General features: G+C 44.3%; 1 protein-coding gene and 1 pseudogene across 1 annotated transcript in view; one reads left to right on the top strand and one right to left on the bottom strand.

Annotated features, from left to right (window-relative positions):
* Positions 1-12,040, top strand: part of LOC149348301 (uncharacterized) — a 34,318-nt gene extending 22,278 nt beyond the window's left edge. The window contains exons 4-9 of the mRNA XM_089588051.1: positions 4,058-4,083; positions 5,407-5,553; positions 6,139-6,155; positions 7,512-7,588; positions 9,895-9,993; positions 11,868-12,040. Coding sequence (XP_089444177.1) covers positions 4,058-4,083; positions 5,407-5,553; positions 6,139-6,155; positions 7,512-7,588; positions 9,895-9,993; positions 11,868-12,001 — 500 coding nt within the window. The 3' untranslated portion in view covers positions 12,002-12,040. The remainder of the gene's footprint in view (positions 1-4,057; positions 4,084-5,406; positions 5,554-6,138; positions 6,156-7,511; positions 7,589-9,894; positions 9,994-11,867) is intronic.
* A 426-nt stretch (positions 12,041-12,466) lies between these two features.
* On the bottom strand, positions 12,467-13,735 carry LOC149348300 (uncharacterized; annotated as a pseudogene).
* Between the last annotated feature and the right edge of the window lie 2,716 nt (positions 13,736-16,451).

Genomic DNA, 16,451 nt, shown 5'->3' with positions numbered 1-16,451 from the left:
CAACAACTGACCATCTAGTTCGCCTTGAAACCACAATCAGAGAAGCTTTTATACACAAACAGCACTGTCCAGCAGTCTTCTTCGATATGAAGAAAGCGTATGATACAACGTGGAGGTTCGGGATCTTCCGCGACCTAGGGGACGTAAGGATCCGCGGCAGGATGTTAAACTGCCTTAATGACTTCCTCTCCAACCGTTCTTTCCATGTACGACTAGGCTCCACCCTGTCAAGAAACTTCATTCAGGAGAATGGGGTACCTCAAGGTTGTATATTAAGCACGAACTTACTTATTGTAAAAATGAATTCCATAACTAAAATAATCCCCAAGTCCATCATGTATTCAGTCTACGTTCATGATCTCCAATAGCCTGCACATCCTCAAACGTAATAACATGCGAAACACAAATACAACTGACAGTAAACAAACTAAGAACATGGGCAGATAAAAATGGTTTCAAGTTTTCCACGAAAAAGTCAGTAGCTGTTCTCGTCTCGCTTAGAAGCGGACTACACACTGATCCCAGCCTTTTCCTGAACGAGGTCACATTTCCAGTAAAAGACGAGCACAAACTTTTAGGAATAACATTTGAGAAAAAACTCACATTCCTGCCGCACATAAACTCCCTTAAAAAGAAACTTCCTGATCCCTGAATATACTAAATATACTCTCACGAAAACACTGGGGCTCCGATAGGCCATGTCGCTTACAAATTTACAGCGCTGTAGTACGCTCTACCTTAGATTATGGATGTATAATTTATGGGTCAGCCAGACCATCGTACCTTAAACGTCTGGATTCTGTGCATAATTTAGGTTTGCGTCTCTCCACAGGTGCATACAGAACGTCGGATGCAATCTGTCTCTATGTAGAAGCTAACGAACCATCACTTACAGACAGAAGAGCCATGCTCACATGCTCGTACATTCTAAAGATCCGTTCACTGCAGAAGCATATATGTTATCCAGTGGCCACAAAGTGTCCATCTAGAACAATGTTTAATAACAAACCACAAGCTACCCGCCACTACTTTTGCGATTTGAAGAGATGTGCCAAATTTTCGGTGCACTAAACAGACTGCCAAGCATTGCTAGAAGGCGAGATCCACTACCGCCATGGTACAACTTGTCTGCAGTCTGGGATCTGAGTCTTACACAGTTCCATAAAAAACAAATTCCACAACAACATATAATACAAGAATTTCTTACACTCCAGCAAATGTACAGTACTTTCACTGCTTTTCATATAGATGGTTCAAAAACTGATGCTTACGTCGGAAGCGCACTAGTGCAGGGTAATTGGAATAAAATAGTAAGGCTTCCACAGTGTGTATCCGTCTTCACTGCCGAATGTTACGCGATCTGTGTTGCCATGTAAAAAATAGTAAACAAGAACCTCGCGAACAGTATTATTTACACTGACTCACTAAGTGTCCTTACCGCCGTTAACTATAGTAATGCAACCACTCCGCTGCTTGGCGACATCATACACAACATAACAAGAGCCGTCGCTCAAGGACAAAACATAAGGCTATGCTGGGTACCAAGTCATGTCGGCATAAAAGGGAAGGAAAGAGCAGATTTCTGCGCTTCCCAAGGTCGTGGCAAGCCAATTAAAAATGTAAATATGCCGTATAGAAATTGCGTAAACTTAGTACGTCTTAAAGCGCGAAAAAAAAGGCAGTCCGTTTGGAAGAACGAAATAAAAATAAACTACACTCGGTAAAGCCAGTCTTAGCAGAATGGAAGTCATATGTGCACCAGGACCGTTTTAAGCAAGTCGTTACATGTCGTCTCCGTATAGGCCATACGCACCTCACACACAACTTTCTTCTGACTAAACAAGAGAAAGCAGTTTGTACATGTGGAGATGAACTTACGGTAAATCATATTTTATTTCAATGCTCTAGACTCGAAAAGCTCTGCAAAAAGTGCTTTTCGCTGTTTTATAATCAATCCATTACTTTTCATCCCGCGTTACTCATAGGTGATAATGCAATCGTTGACATGTCCTGTGTTTTTAGATTTTTAACAGAAGCAGGTTGTCTCAGCAAGCTTTAAATCATGACCCAGTGATTCACATGATGTCGCTCAGCCGCTTTCTCATTCTTGAGAAAAAAGGCTGAGGCTTTGATCTGATTGGTTGGGATCCTCGATATCCTTGCCCAGCCAAGGATGGACGCTGAGGCTACCTGACCTTTTTAAAGTTTTTACCTTTAGCCATTCCTAAGTCTCTTTTTTTCTGTTATTAGTTGCTAGGTAAACTTTTAGGCCCTTTACACCACTAATCATTTTTAGAAATTTTATTAAATCGCGCAGAAATTATTTCATATTCCTTGTGCTTGGCGCATGATGGTCTTAGTTGCCTATGTGCCATATTAAACCGAACACAACACAACACAACGCAACGTGCCTACAGGACTGTGAGCAAACTGCCCACCGTTGCCAGATTCAACGCTGCATAAACATTGCTCTGTGAATCTTTGACGTGAAACAATTTTCGGGCCTGCCACAAGCAAAAGCCTGGCATCAGATAGCCACGCCCCTATCTCACTAATTGTTTGTGTTCTGGCTGAGCTTGCCGCCTTCATGCCGACGCCGTTCACCACACTGATGCAGCTTACTTAAGGCTTTCATTGAAAAAATCGTCGGCATGCCCCAGACCCACCCCTCATGTAATAAACTAAGACAGGTATTTTAGGTATCAGTAAATAACTTAACTAACGCAATCCAGGACATCGGTCAGACTGACAGAACTGCCTGCGCACGTTGTAAGGGGGTCGGGTACACAAAACATTTGTGCGTATGGGGCAGCGGTACTATATGTGCGGTTAACGGGCCGAAGCTACCCTTGGGTCACAAGCCACGCTGTAATGCAGGGCTCCTGGTTGGTTTCAAGAAGCTGGGCCTTTTACGTAAAAGCGCACTAATATCGCATTGTGACTCAAGGCACTTCGCAAAGCATCTCCACCAAAATACTTGTGCAGTAGCAGGGAATTGATTGTACGGCCCTGGTCTTGGGCAACCCAGGGCTATGGCCATTGAGCAACCGTGGCATGTTATGATTGAAAACGGAGATGTCCTGATCGAGAGCATAGTTAACATGCGAGCTTAATTTTATCCTATGCTTTAAGTAACCGCTCAATATTCCGATCTTTCGAAATCAGTCCTGCCGTATGCTCCGAAGGGAGAGGTGGCGGCCAAGGAATAAACGTGCGTTGAAATGGAACATTATGCTAATGTATGGTGTGGTATGGCGCTCATGGAATGGCATTCTATGGAATGGTATGGTAATGGTATGAAGGATTATGGTACGGTATGGTACGTACGATATAGTATACGAGTCTAACATCGCGAAGCGACACTTTGCCTGTGAAGGACGCAGTAATGAAGGGACACAGATTCAATTCGGCCATCTGAGATTCTCTACCGGACATTAAGATTGCACTCCACAGGAAGAGTTCTACAGTTTAGTTTAGTTTATTGGGGTTTAACGTCCCAAAGAAACTCAAGCTATGAGGGACGCCGTAGTGAAAGGCTCCGGAAATTTCGACCACCACGGGTTCTTTAACGTGCACGGACATCGCACAGTACACGGGCCTCTAGAAATTCGCCTTCATCAAAATTAGGCCGCCGCGGCCGGGATCGAACCCGCGTCCTTTGGGTCAGCAATCGAGCGCCGTAACCACTAAGTCACCTCACCGGGGCAGTAGTTTCTTCAATTTCGCCTCAATCGAAATGCGGGCGCTGTGACCGGTATTCAAACCTGCCACTTTGGGATCAGTAGAGCAACGCATAGCCTCCTAGGCGGGGCAATGCGCTAAAATACCCCAAGGAGTTTTCAGTGGAGCATGCAAATTTCTTAATGTTTTTGTCTTTAGCCTTTACGTGTGAAAAGAAGATGCCTTTAGTGGCCAGGCAATATCATGATATGAAACTGCGTGCAAACAGAATTAATTTCTGATTAAATCGATGAAAACGATGTGCAGAGAGAGTTGATTCATTTTTTCGTTTTTTTTTTGCAATCAAACTGATGGCGGTACCAAATATATATCAAAGATCTAAACACGGGGAGCCCTGAACACGTGAGCATTTCATTCTGTGCATTTTTGCTAAAGTTGTTCTCTGACGAATATCTCACTTTTTTTTAACTTTATGCCTTAAAATTTTGTGGTAATTTTTTCTGTATTTAAAATTTTTTGTTCAGATGTTCATATTTGTTGAAACTCTCGTTTCTATGATGCGCATGCATAAATTCACTAAATTCACTAAGGTTTGTGTGGGTTCGTGTAATCTTCGGATTATTGAGGCTTGCTTTCCTACTTTGTAATCTTTCGTTAGCTCAGCGGGAAAATTTGTCCAAATCTTATCTGATTGGTTGCTAGTCTTAAAAATTCTAAATGTGCTTTGCGCAAAATCTCCGTTTTGTGGTCAAATGCTGGCGATTATTATTCGGCTTGTTCCGGAAACATGCTAATGGATTGTGCAAGAACAGCTGTATTTTTTTTATCAGGAATGTCTCATGCACTTCACCTTACTTCAATTTCATCAGTTATTACAGTAGTAAGCGGTTTGAAAAATTTCCTTGAATGCGTTACTTCTTCAGGATTGCTTGCTTCATTGAGGCCTGGTGGCAGTTCATTTTTGAAAGGAGCTGCAGGCGTGATCTGTATCAGAGCGCTGGAGTTTGGTACTATGCAAATTATTATCTCGTTAACACTGCAAACCCAGTCAATAAAATCGTGGGATATATGTTCTCAACTTCCAATCTTACGTCACTACTGCCACCTACAGTCCAGCTATGTAAAAAAAAGAAGACTTATTGCGCGTGGGAGCTGTTTACGTAAGTTATATAACTAGCCAAATTTTAGCTGAACCCTTGGCGTCTTAAAAAGTAAACCATCACACATATGCTAAGGCCTAAACCATAATGAAGCGATAAAATTTGAAAAACTCTCCATAAGCCATCAATACAGCTGCCAGCCTTTGTGGAATATTATGTTTGCTTTTCCAGCATGGGTGGGGGATTTTGTTTTGCTGATTTAAAGACCTTACAGCAGGCAGTCTCCAATTTCCAGACCGTACACTTGGCATTGTTTTTAAATAAAGATGTCAGGAAGCGAGTTTTGCTTAATACTGCGGTGTTTGAATGTTCTTCAGCGGATATCAATGAAACGTACTGATATCTTTACAGTCAGTGTGCTAATTACACGTCATTTGTTACTGGATGAAACCAGGCTCTGATTAAAGAATGAGGGGAATGAATGTCGGTAATAAGAGCTTGTAGTACCTTATATATTAACAAAGAAGTGCAATAGGGGCTGCGTTTGAAAATTAATTTTTGCTTTGCATTGCCAAAGCAGTGTATGGTTTGTGGCAAAAAAAAATGAATGGCACTTTCCTTGCAGTGGTTGAAAAATACAGATGACCTTTACATAAAATATATGTCTGGATATCAGAACAAGTGGTACCCATTCAAATGCTTCAAATCTAAATACAGACGCGCAAATGGCAATACCTTCTACCGAAATGTGGAGTTCTTAATGTCACATCAGGTGGGTACCATCTGAGGTTTTTATCGCAGTGTGTAGAGTACTATATAAAAAAAGGCGAAAAGCTTCACTGCTGTAATTAAATTCGAGAACTTAGTACACATTTGAAACGATTCGACTGAGAGCATTTTGCAGCGTTTAAGCTCTAATTTCACTGCCCGCGCAAGCAGCGTCGCTCCTCAGAGACTGCTTCTGCTGCAGCATCGTTGCAGTCTTCTTTACATCATCTGTAGAGAACATCTTCGATTCATGGCACCGGTATCCAAATATTTGGCGCGTTTGTTATATCACTGATCTATTTGAACGGTCACTTTTGCGTCCTTCATTGCCTGAGAATGCGTAGGAAGTAAAAGAAAAGCTAAAGAATGACTCCTTTGGACCAGCCACCTTTCCTTCACGGTCCATGTAAGACCTTTTACATAAGCCAGAAATACTTTTATGCCGGTTACATTTTATCGTTTTTAAGTCCGCCCTTATTTGACACAGATGTGAGCAGAGAAAGGATGTATATTCGTTACTTAAAATTGCCTGAACGCCTGAAAGTTATATGCTTCTAAATAAAAAAAAAGTATTTTATTTCCCTTTCAGAACAAATGGATAACCAGGTACGGAGCGACCTTATAAGGAGGACATAAAATATTCCTTTGCACCCAGTCAAGAAAAAGCCTTTGCCGCAATGACCTCGAAACTTACTATATCGCCAGTCTTAGCACAATTCAATGCTGCCGTTCCCATGGAAGTCCCGAAAGGCGCACTGAAGGGGAACCTGGACTCGTATTTTCACCGCTGGAACTCGATATACACGTTGCGAGCGTTCTTAGAATGTTTGAATTATTGCCTTATGCGGCCGATTTCCTAAAACTAAATTCGATTAACAGTCGGGCTCCCGGCCTTTTTTTTTCTTGAATTCCCCGCAGATATTGGGAGGAGTGAACCAACCTTTAAGCCAGTCTCGTGGCGGCTTGCCGCTCTGCGATCGGTTGAGTGATACGTAGTGATCGGCGAAAGCAAAAAGTGCACGCGTGTATCTATCTCCGTGGGCCTGATTTGCAGCTATGTAGTCTCTGACTAGGTCTATTTATTCACGGAAACCTAAAAAACAAGATAAAAGCGAAAGCAAAGCCAACACGCGACTGCCTGAAAGGCACTTCATGCGTTAGTCGACCCTTTCCACCATCTGCGGGGAATTAAAAAAAAACCGACCGACCGACCGACCGACCGACCGACCGACCGACCGACCGACCAGTCAGTTGAGCAGCGAGATGTCGGCCAGGGAGAGGGCGGCTCGCCAGACCGCAATGCGCAAGTTACAAAGAGCCACGGAAACCGGAGAAGAACGAGAAGTACGGCTATGCTTCGCATCCTAGGCTTAACCATAAGCTAAGCCAGGCCATTTTCTTCATTCTGCATCGTTCGGCTTCTCACAAACTCCTTACTAACTACGGCCACTCCTTGTTTTCGAAAGTAGTCGACGACGTATAGCGTTACTTTTCCACCAAACGTCAGCTGACCTCTGCCTATTGGGTGACAAACTACGGTTACTCCGGTTGCTATTTAGTGGTAATCAATAATTTAGATGGCTATTATTATCAATTTAAGCTATTACTATTATTCGGAGTACTAGAGTCATTACTGTCTTTGAGTGTGGGACGTACTTCTGTTTAATTTTGTTGCTTCTTTAGCGTGCTAGTGTGATTTGGAGCTTCTAGTTTAAAACAGGTTCAGAAAGCGAGTACGAACTGGAAGTACCGCGCAATGTACGGTTAAATACAAGGATTAAGGCATGTGGTGTTTATTTACGACTCACTTCTTTTTCATTTCATTTGATCCTGTCGCATTGGTCGCTGCTGTTTTCAATGCAGCCTCTAAGGGATGACGTGAAAAAAAAACAGTGAAGTAACGTGTTTTACTGGCGAGAATATGCCAGAGAGGCTAACAGCACGTGAAAAATTACCTTGCAGCGAATTCAATCTAGAATTGAAATTGGAGTATTCGGAGGGCCCGAGAAAAGATGCATACATTACCGTGAGGGGCGAATGTAAGTACTTTGCTGTTTTATTTCTGGTAAGCAACGAAGAACATCTCCAGCAGCTGAGAGACTTGCTGACGCATTAAGAAAGTGCAAACAGTAACTGAACGGTGCGCGACACTGGGTGAATTTTCGTGCGCATAAGAATGCACATTTCTGGGGCTACTGCAAATGTAGCGACGATGAGACGCTGTGCAACACACATAGGTGAGGAAGGTTCCTCTGGCCACTGCTACGAGACTTTCGGAATTCGTACCTGAAGTAGTCTCATCTGTACATATAACGGATTGTGCATATTTGTCCATATGGCCCGGCCTAGTTTCGGGTTAGCTGAAAAAATTTTAAAAAGTCGCTTTGATGTAGTCTTATATCCTGAATACGTGTTTGCGCTTTATTTATTTACTGATCTGTATTACTAACCTTAAATATATGTTGTAATTTCTTGGTAAGTGCTTTCGCCGTTTTCAAATTGTGTCTTCATGTATTGTTCTATGGCCACCGCATATACCTGGGCCTACATTGAGCTTGATTTCCTGTCCCGATAAAGGGCGCAAATGTGTTAGGAACATATAAAGAAAGTAAGAAAGAGAGAAAGAAAGAAAGAAATAGAGAAAGAAAGAAGGAAAGAAAGTAAGAAAGGAAGAACAAAAGCAGCAGGAAAGAAAGAAAGAAAAAGAGAGAAAGAAATAATGGATCCACCAACAGTATACCAATGGAAAAAAACTCTATCAGATCTACGCCGATATGCATTATTTCTGATAATACTATGAATGCGACAAATTATTTGAGAGTGAAACCGCTTTTTGCGAGCAGTGACGGGCAGGATACGGACCCTGAAGTTTATTTTCCAGTATAGAATGCACAGTTGGAATATTGCTAATATGAGTGCTGGCTGTCAGGGATAGTCGCAGCAATGCACCCCCCCCCCCTGCAAAAAAAAAAAGCTATGCACACGAGCCCTAACGTTGGCGACATTAAAAAAAAAGTAAGCTTTAAACACAAAACCCAAAATCAATGAGTGGTGTGCCACCTCTCCTTACTTCCTCAAATTGAGTGTTTAATTATCGCTTTAATTATAGATTATGGAGCGTGTAAATATGGATAACTGAAGCGGAGGTGGCGGGCATAGAAATACCGCGTTGGCAACCTGTCAAGAACATACGAGTCCGTATCTGTTTCAGCGCTGTCTTCAGTTCCCCTCGTTGGCTACAGCAGATCTGGAATGCGCCGAGAACGGAAAACAAAGCGGCAGTCTGGAGCTGTCGCGAAGATTGGGGCAGAGGCTATTCTCGCATCATCAGATAAAGATTACCACCACAAAAAATGAATAAGTGACATCTACGAGGAATAGTTAGGATTGGAACCTGGTTGTGTCTTCATAGCTAGTACACAGAATCCGCATTACTTCGCGTGTAATTTCCTGTAATTTTTTTGTCCGTCTATAAATTAGAATTTCCTGCACGGTTTGCTAGTTTTGCAATGCGACAGCTATTGTTGTTGTTTTTCTTCCTTCGTTGCACTTTCAGAGTTTTAACGCTCTTATGACATCGCAGTAGAAGCAAACGCCTCTACTTATCATACATATTCGCGGTAACCTTCATTAAATTACGCGGTCTTTAATTTCGCGTATTACGTTTTGCTGTTCAGTATGCCTGGATACCGCTTTCGTCACTGCCTCTATCACCAACTGCAAACGAATGGCATTTGTCAAAGCTTCATTTCAAAGCATTTTTTTTTTATGTTCGCGATTGGTTATGATTATCTGAGGACAATCAAAATGATGAAAAAGTAGGCTGGCGTCAAAAGATAATTTTAGTTGGGTGAACTGTGCCTACAATTAAGAGGCGCGCCATACTTCGTGCGGTAATGAAGAAGTGCGACTCTTTTCAGCAGCAAGCTCCGGCCGCTTCCTAGTAAAGAGCCACAACAGCAGACACAATCTTTTCGAGAATAAATTGAAACTCCTCTTATTTAATTTCTACATTTTAATTTATCCATGCGGTGTGTGAATGGCATGGGCCAACAAAAATGCAGAAAGGAGTGTGGTAGGGGACGCGCCACTCAGACAATTTCGGGGGGGGGGGGGGGGGTGTGTTCTAACACTGAAACACCCTCCCTCCCTGGCTACGCCCCTGATGCTTTATGCCCTTTTGGACAGACCTATTGAAGCAATTGGTGTAATTTCAGACACAATATTTCGTGAAGTATATAAGCAGCAGAACCATGTTCGATTATTAGGCATACACTTGGCAGGACGATTTTCCGTTACTCTTAATTGTGGAAGCGATAAACTGGGCACTGATTTTTTTTTTCAGCTGGCGGAAAGCGGCCACCAAATGTTGGATACAAGTATACCATCTTGCACATCAGCTACAACTGTATAATACTCGGCGATGAATACCCGGCAATAAATAGTAAGTTAATCTGTCCTTAACGCGTCGTTCAACGTAAATTTTTCAAACATTTTGAATGCACATCATCGTCGTCGATAGTCCAGCAAGACATTGCAAGCCAACTTCAGTTTGCCTACAGTAAGGACTGCCAGTGTAATATTGTCGCTTTAAAGCGCGAGGTCCACTCCTTATTTATAACAGCTAGAAAGCGTAAAGGCTGCAGAAAAAAAAGCAACAGAAGGCAGAAAAATTAACCAACAAAAATCAAAATGTTAACTTGACTTCAGCCAGTCTCTAGCCGGAGATGAATAAAGAGACAAAAAGGTAGTGAGTTTTGTCTCTTTTGGTTCATCACGCTTAGAGTAAGGAACACACGGAAAGGACGAAATAAAAAAAAGGAAAGATATGATGCATGTCGGAACGGAAAGGAACCGCACCACACAATAGGCGTCGTAGTGCACTGTGGATTGCACATAGCCACAACTTTTTGTTGAAGCCGTACGAGCCACCGGCAAAACGGAGGTATTTTTCCTTCGAAGGCAACCCCCTCAGAAAGAAGTCATTTTTCGGCAATTTGGCGCAATTGAGGCCATCTTGTTTTCGGTACACGATAAAAGAAAAATGGCGTTCCATTGTTATGGTAGCTAACAACAACAACATACGGCTTTTTTCCGGCGAAAAACTAACTGTGTGTGGAATCCAAACTTCTCCCCTGCTTAGTGGCACGTTTCTGGTCAGCCACAGGGATGCTTGTGAGATAAAATCACCGTTTACTGTGGTGTCGAGTGATCCATGGCGGACTTCCACATGAAGAAACCTTTGATAAAAACTTTACTGCGCCCACACCAATGAGGAGCTCGAAGCAAGAAAAGTTGAATTGAGCAGATTGCGTAGAAGCACTGGGCCTTTCATCTGCCCGAGGGCACTATGAGATAGCCCCACGGCAATCGTACAGGCGCGGACATAAGTAAACGGAGCACGCTATTCCATTCAAAGTGCAATCACGCCTTCTCGATTGTAAATGAAGAAACATTGTTTGTCTACAAGAAAGCCCAACAACCTCCGCTACCAGCATGCGCGTACCACTACTGCAAATTTCAGTTAGGTGAGGCGTGAAAGATATTCGAAGACAGTTGCGTTCTCCCTTTACTTTTGTGCGCGCCTGTAGAAACAAAAGGAATTTATTTCTCCCATCGTCCTCAGGCACTCGTGGTATCCTTCCTTAGTGGGGTACCGACACGAGTGCCGCGTCAAAAGTCAAGGCGGGGAAGAAGTGAGCGTCGCCACCACTCGGCTCCCTTAGGTAGCTTCCGGCCACAGCGGGAATAGAGTGGGTCTCGGCAGAAGGAGTTGGATAAGAAGAGCAGAATGGGAGGGGGATTTACATACCCTAAGCAAGCGCGCCATAGAAAATGTACGTGCCGGTGATGTCGACTGCCAGCACCAACCAGTCTCGTTCTTCCACGAGGCACATTTAAGTCAAGTATGGCGTACATTTCGATTTTGCCCATGATGCCTCTGAGTTTCGAACTAACCAGATATGTAGAGACACCAAGAATACCTGCCTGAACACAAGGGCGCAAGGCGTTCTCGGCAGTCACCTGATTTAGTCTTCGCAAACAGCGTAACGGCTTCACTGTTGTAGCTTAACGGCCAGGAGGTTCCAGTAACGAGCAAAGTGCACCAGCAAAATTGGTTCAGCCGGTGCCCCAGACTTTGGGAAAAATTATTCCACTCGAATACTCGCCAGTTGGCCTCATACTTTCAATACCAACACAGTTTTCAGCAGAGGCAATTAAGTTTACCTACGCAGGGCAAGGGTTCTAATTTCTGCGAATGTTGGGGTTTGAGATGGAAACTGACTCGGCGCCCTTATGCTACATTCTGCCTTACAGGCCGGTCAAGTTGCACTTGCTGGACTACGTTCAACCGCATTGACAACTTCCATTGGGTGTGTGAATACATGTTCGAGCTGCTCTGCAAAACGCCAAATATTACTGTGAGCAGGGGCAACGAGTGTTGGACATAAAAGAAGGCCGTTTGCAAAGCAGCATGGCAATAAAACAGTGAAAAAAGCTGAAATATTTGCCGTCAGCTTCTCAAGCGAGAGTGCACGGCAAGATAGATTACCCACGGTGTTCTGTGCCTCAAGGAAGTGGCGGTCCTGCAAAGAACATCTGCTGAAGAAGCGGGGGAACCGAGCACCCACTCCGTGGGAGGCGTCTAGCGCATGAAACGGGTGCACTCTTGGGAAAAAATGTTCCCAGATGAGAATAAATTACTTGAACTCTAGAGCATTTCCTGCTGGGAATAGGCTTTATTCCGTCAAATATTTTCGATCCGGCAGGTTTTTGCAGGGCGCGATTGGTATTTTTATGACATCCTAATAGTTGATTGTTGTTGTTGATAAACCTTTATTTTCCATCAGAATGGAGGCCCCCTACTTCCTACCTCCGGGACGCAGGCCGAGGGGCAGGGGCCGGGACCTCCGCGACTAGAGACAGGCAAGGAGCTTCTGGCTCCTCGCGGCAGCTATCGCCAGATGGACCGCTTTCTTCTGCACGACGGGGTCCGTGCTTTGCATAAGGGTTTCCCAGGCCTCTCTACTGTCTATTTTCTCTCGGAACCCTGGAGAATCCGCACATTCTCAAATCACATGGTCGAGGGTCCCCCTCTCCCCGCACTTCCTACACTTATCATCAATATCCTCATCTTTTAAGACATGCGATGCCTACACTGGGTGCATGAAATTTTTAGCCTGTAGTCTCCTCCAAGCGGTAGCCTCTGTGTTAGCGAGCTCTTTGTCCGGGGGAGGAAAGAGTCTCCTGTTTAGTTTGTAATTTTTCACTATTTCTGTGTAATTTATCAGTCTCTCGTCAGGTTCCTTGTTATCGGGCGGTCCTGCCGCGGCTCGGAAGTAGAGATCTCGAGCCAGGGCGTCTGCCGCCTCGTTTCCTGGAACTGCAGCGTCAGCTGTTGTCCAAACGAGACTAATATTTCTATTTATTCTGCGTCCCTGTAGGATTCGCTGTGCTTCCTGTGTTATTCTGCCTCGGACATAATTTTGGATAGCAGTCTTGCTATCGCTAATTATGTATTGTGCCTCCGTTCCCACGCAAGCGAGCGCTATTGCAACTTCTTCAGCCGACTCTGGATTTCGACTGCGTATGGTTGCGGAAGAGACAGCTGTACCCCGGCCACTAACGACCGTTGCCACCGCTGCTCCCAGTTTCCCGCTAGCCGCATCCGTGTAGGCCACTGCTCTCACATTCATTTCGCCGAAGCGTTTGGTGAGCGCCTCAGCTCTCTTTCCCCTCCTTTCTTTGTGAAATGTAGGGTGCATGTTTCTGGGTAAAGGATCTACCCTGACCTTTTCTCTGATGTCCCTTGGGATGTCCCGTTTTACTAGAATGCCCCTTTCCGTCTGGAGTCCTACCATGCTTAGAATCGCCCTTCCTGTGTTTGATTGGCTTAATCTGTCTCGCTGCGCCGTTCTCGTGGCTTCAGCAATCTCTCTCCATGTATTGTGAATACCCATGTCTAGGAGTCTTTCAGTGGAGGTGCTTATGGGCAGGCCTAGAGCCCGTTTGTAGCATCCCCTTATGATCGTGTCTAGTTTATCCCGTTCTGAGGCGCGGATCTTCAAGTAGGGTGTAGCATAGCTTATCCGGCTGATAACGTATGCTTGCACCAACTTGATCAAGCTTTTCTCTCTTAGCCCTCGTCCTTTGAGTGCTATTCTTCTAAATATCCCTATGGCTTGCGCCGCATATCCCTCGAACTTCTTCAGTGTTTCCCCGTTGTATCCGTCGCTCTGAGTATGCAGTCCTAATATTCTAATCCTATCCACCATCGGCACGGGGTTTCCTCCGACCATAGAAATTCGGTGGTGACGTAGTTTTTCCTCCCACAGGGAGGTTTAAAAGGTAACTTTTCGGCAGTAACCCCACGACAATCTAAGGTACTGATGAAGAAACTGCGAGAACTTGGGTTACTTTCTGACGGAGGTATTTTTAGGGTCCTCTCCTATCGTAGGACCTTTTCTTGAGCCTTCTGCAATCTGGGAGTAATCAAAGAACAGCCGAAGAGATGATGAACACAAATTTTGTTACAGTCAATTTCTTTGGAGGAGAAATTTCTAGAGGCCCGTGTACTGTGCGATGGCAGTGCACGTTAAAGAACCCCAGGTGGTCGAAATTTCCGGAGCCCCCCACTACGCCGTCTCTCATAGCCTTAGTCGCTTTGGGACGTTAAACCCCATAAGCCAAACCAAACCACCTGATGCATTCCATTGCAATGAAGAAACCGGTGATAAACGTGTCGCAGCTAGAGCTCACTGCAGGAAAAGTGGCGTACTTAATTCTTCCGAGGAGGCTCTCGAGCGCTATTCTGATGCTCTTGGTCTCCTACACCGTGTCCCTAGGTTGTTCCTCTGGGAAAATCGGCGAGACAGGCTGCAGAGACAGGCTGGACTGTAGTATCTCAGGGAAGTAGCGCACATAACTGGCAATAACTGGAAAGGAAGCGCGCATAACTAGCTCCCTGGGTCAGTGGACGCCTGAATCGCGCTAACAGGTACGTGGGGTGATGAGAGAGAGATGTGGGCTGCATGCGTTAGCGCTGACAACGTTCTGGCAGACAAGCGGCGCTGCTGCAATAGGCCGCAGCGTTCATTGGGTGAGCAAACTTTCGCGATCAACCAATAACTGCCACCCGCCAGGGTGGCATTGTGGGTTCGCTGCCTATCCGTGTCCGGCGCACTTTCAACGTTACAGACGCCAAGCCGTTATAGTTGCCCGATACGCAAAATGCTTTCACTCTGTATCCAGCTTCAGCAGTAGTTGAACAGCACCATTTTAGAGCGCCGCTCTTTGGCGCCTGTTTCTGCGTTTCGCAGCGTCGTCGTCGCCGTTGTCCGTTGTAACCAGCAGCGGATATCTTAGTCCCCTATTGAAAAAACTCTGCGTGAGTTTGCACGAGAACAGTGATTTTTGTACGATAACGTTCATTTTGCACACAAATGCGATGAAATTGTGCGTTACCTGTACGCATTCTGTGCATCCTGTGTGTACATATGCGCGTACTGTGAGCTGATAGACGTTCACGCACACTCTTTGCGTGTAAAAAATCGTGGACTCTCGTGGAGAACTCTCTGTACGTGGACATCTGCGTGCTGAGAGGGGGCTTGCCGAAGCTGTGCGTGCTTATGTGCATACTGAGCAAGCTCAGTGAGGCTGCGTGTGGCCATGTGTGCGTTTGCTTGCTTAGTAGCAACTTGTCGAGACTGTAAAGGCCCATTTAGGGTGAAAGCAAACAAAGTTCGAGCATTCAGTTAATGATTACTTCTCAATAATGAGCAATAAGCTCACGTTTTGCTGTTTTATATTTTCGTCTTGGCGTAAGTACCCATTAATCATTTTCAACTTCAGCAAACAAATAACCAAAAAATTATCTTTTAGTGCAAAATGGTTTCCTTCGATACTGCAGGGACCTGTACATAACAACATGCACACTGAGCAAGAACTTGTCAACATTGCAAGTTCATAGTAAAATAATGTAAAAAACAAGCTGCTAATGACTCTTACAGCATCCTTCAGTTCTTCCTTTAACCAATTCTGAAAGTTACAGATATCTTATAGATGCATGATGAAAGCCATCCAGAGCACTTATGTTGTTGCCCGTCATGCAGACAGCCATATTTCGAAATCAGAAGCAACACAACCATTTGTTGCTTGCACTCGAAAGGAGTCAATCAATGGAATAACTCTGAAAGGGCAACAGTGTTTGTTAGGTGCAACAAACAAGCTTGGGGATATAATCAGGTTCAATCAAACATGACGTGCAGAAAGCGAATTGTGAGCTGTAACAGGAATGTTACGAGGCAATTTCCAAAACCATTTCCAAAGCAATTTCCAAAGTCATTAGCATAAATTTACATACACGTAAAAAGGCCATGTAAGCCTACACGAAAAGACAGTTTTGAATTCACAGTTGGTGTCAAAAGTTCAGAAATTAGTGCCCTCTCTCAAATTCAGTGACAAATCACAGATCGATTAATTAATTCCCAGTATGGCTCCAGAACAAATCCAATGAATCTCAAATGTGCGAAGTATATATACCACACATGTTGCCTGATTAGCACCAGCATTGCATGATGCATGACGAAGTATCACACTCTTCATTCTTCTTCAATCTGTTTTGAAATTTGCACTACCACAAAGACCATCTGGATGCGCTATTATTCCGTCATATTGCTGAGAGTCACATTCGGAGACCAAGAGCAACACAACAGTGTGCTGCACATGAGTGGATATAATGCACTGGGACAACTGTGCACAGTAAGGAACGCTTGTAAGGCGTCAGGTATTTGCTTGGGGAATGTAATCGAGTTCAGTCATGTTTCATGTGTAGAAAGGAAGATAAAAGTTGTAGCAGAACTATGAAATCCAAAATCCAATACTGAACTTCCCCAGGTGATC

The sequence above is a fragment of the Amblyomma mixtum genome, chromosome 4 (genome assembly GCF_055824585.1).
Source record: "Amblyomma mixtum isolate Tamu chromosome 4, ASM5582458v1, whole genome shotgun sequence".
NCBI classification, from domain to species: Eukaryota; Metazoa; Arthropoda; class Arachnida; order Ixodida; family Ixodidae; genus Amblyomma; species Amblyomma mixtum.
This window is presented reverse-complemented; position numbering and strand designations above follow the sequence as displayed.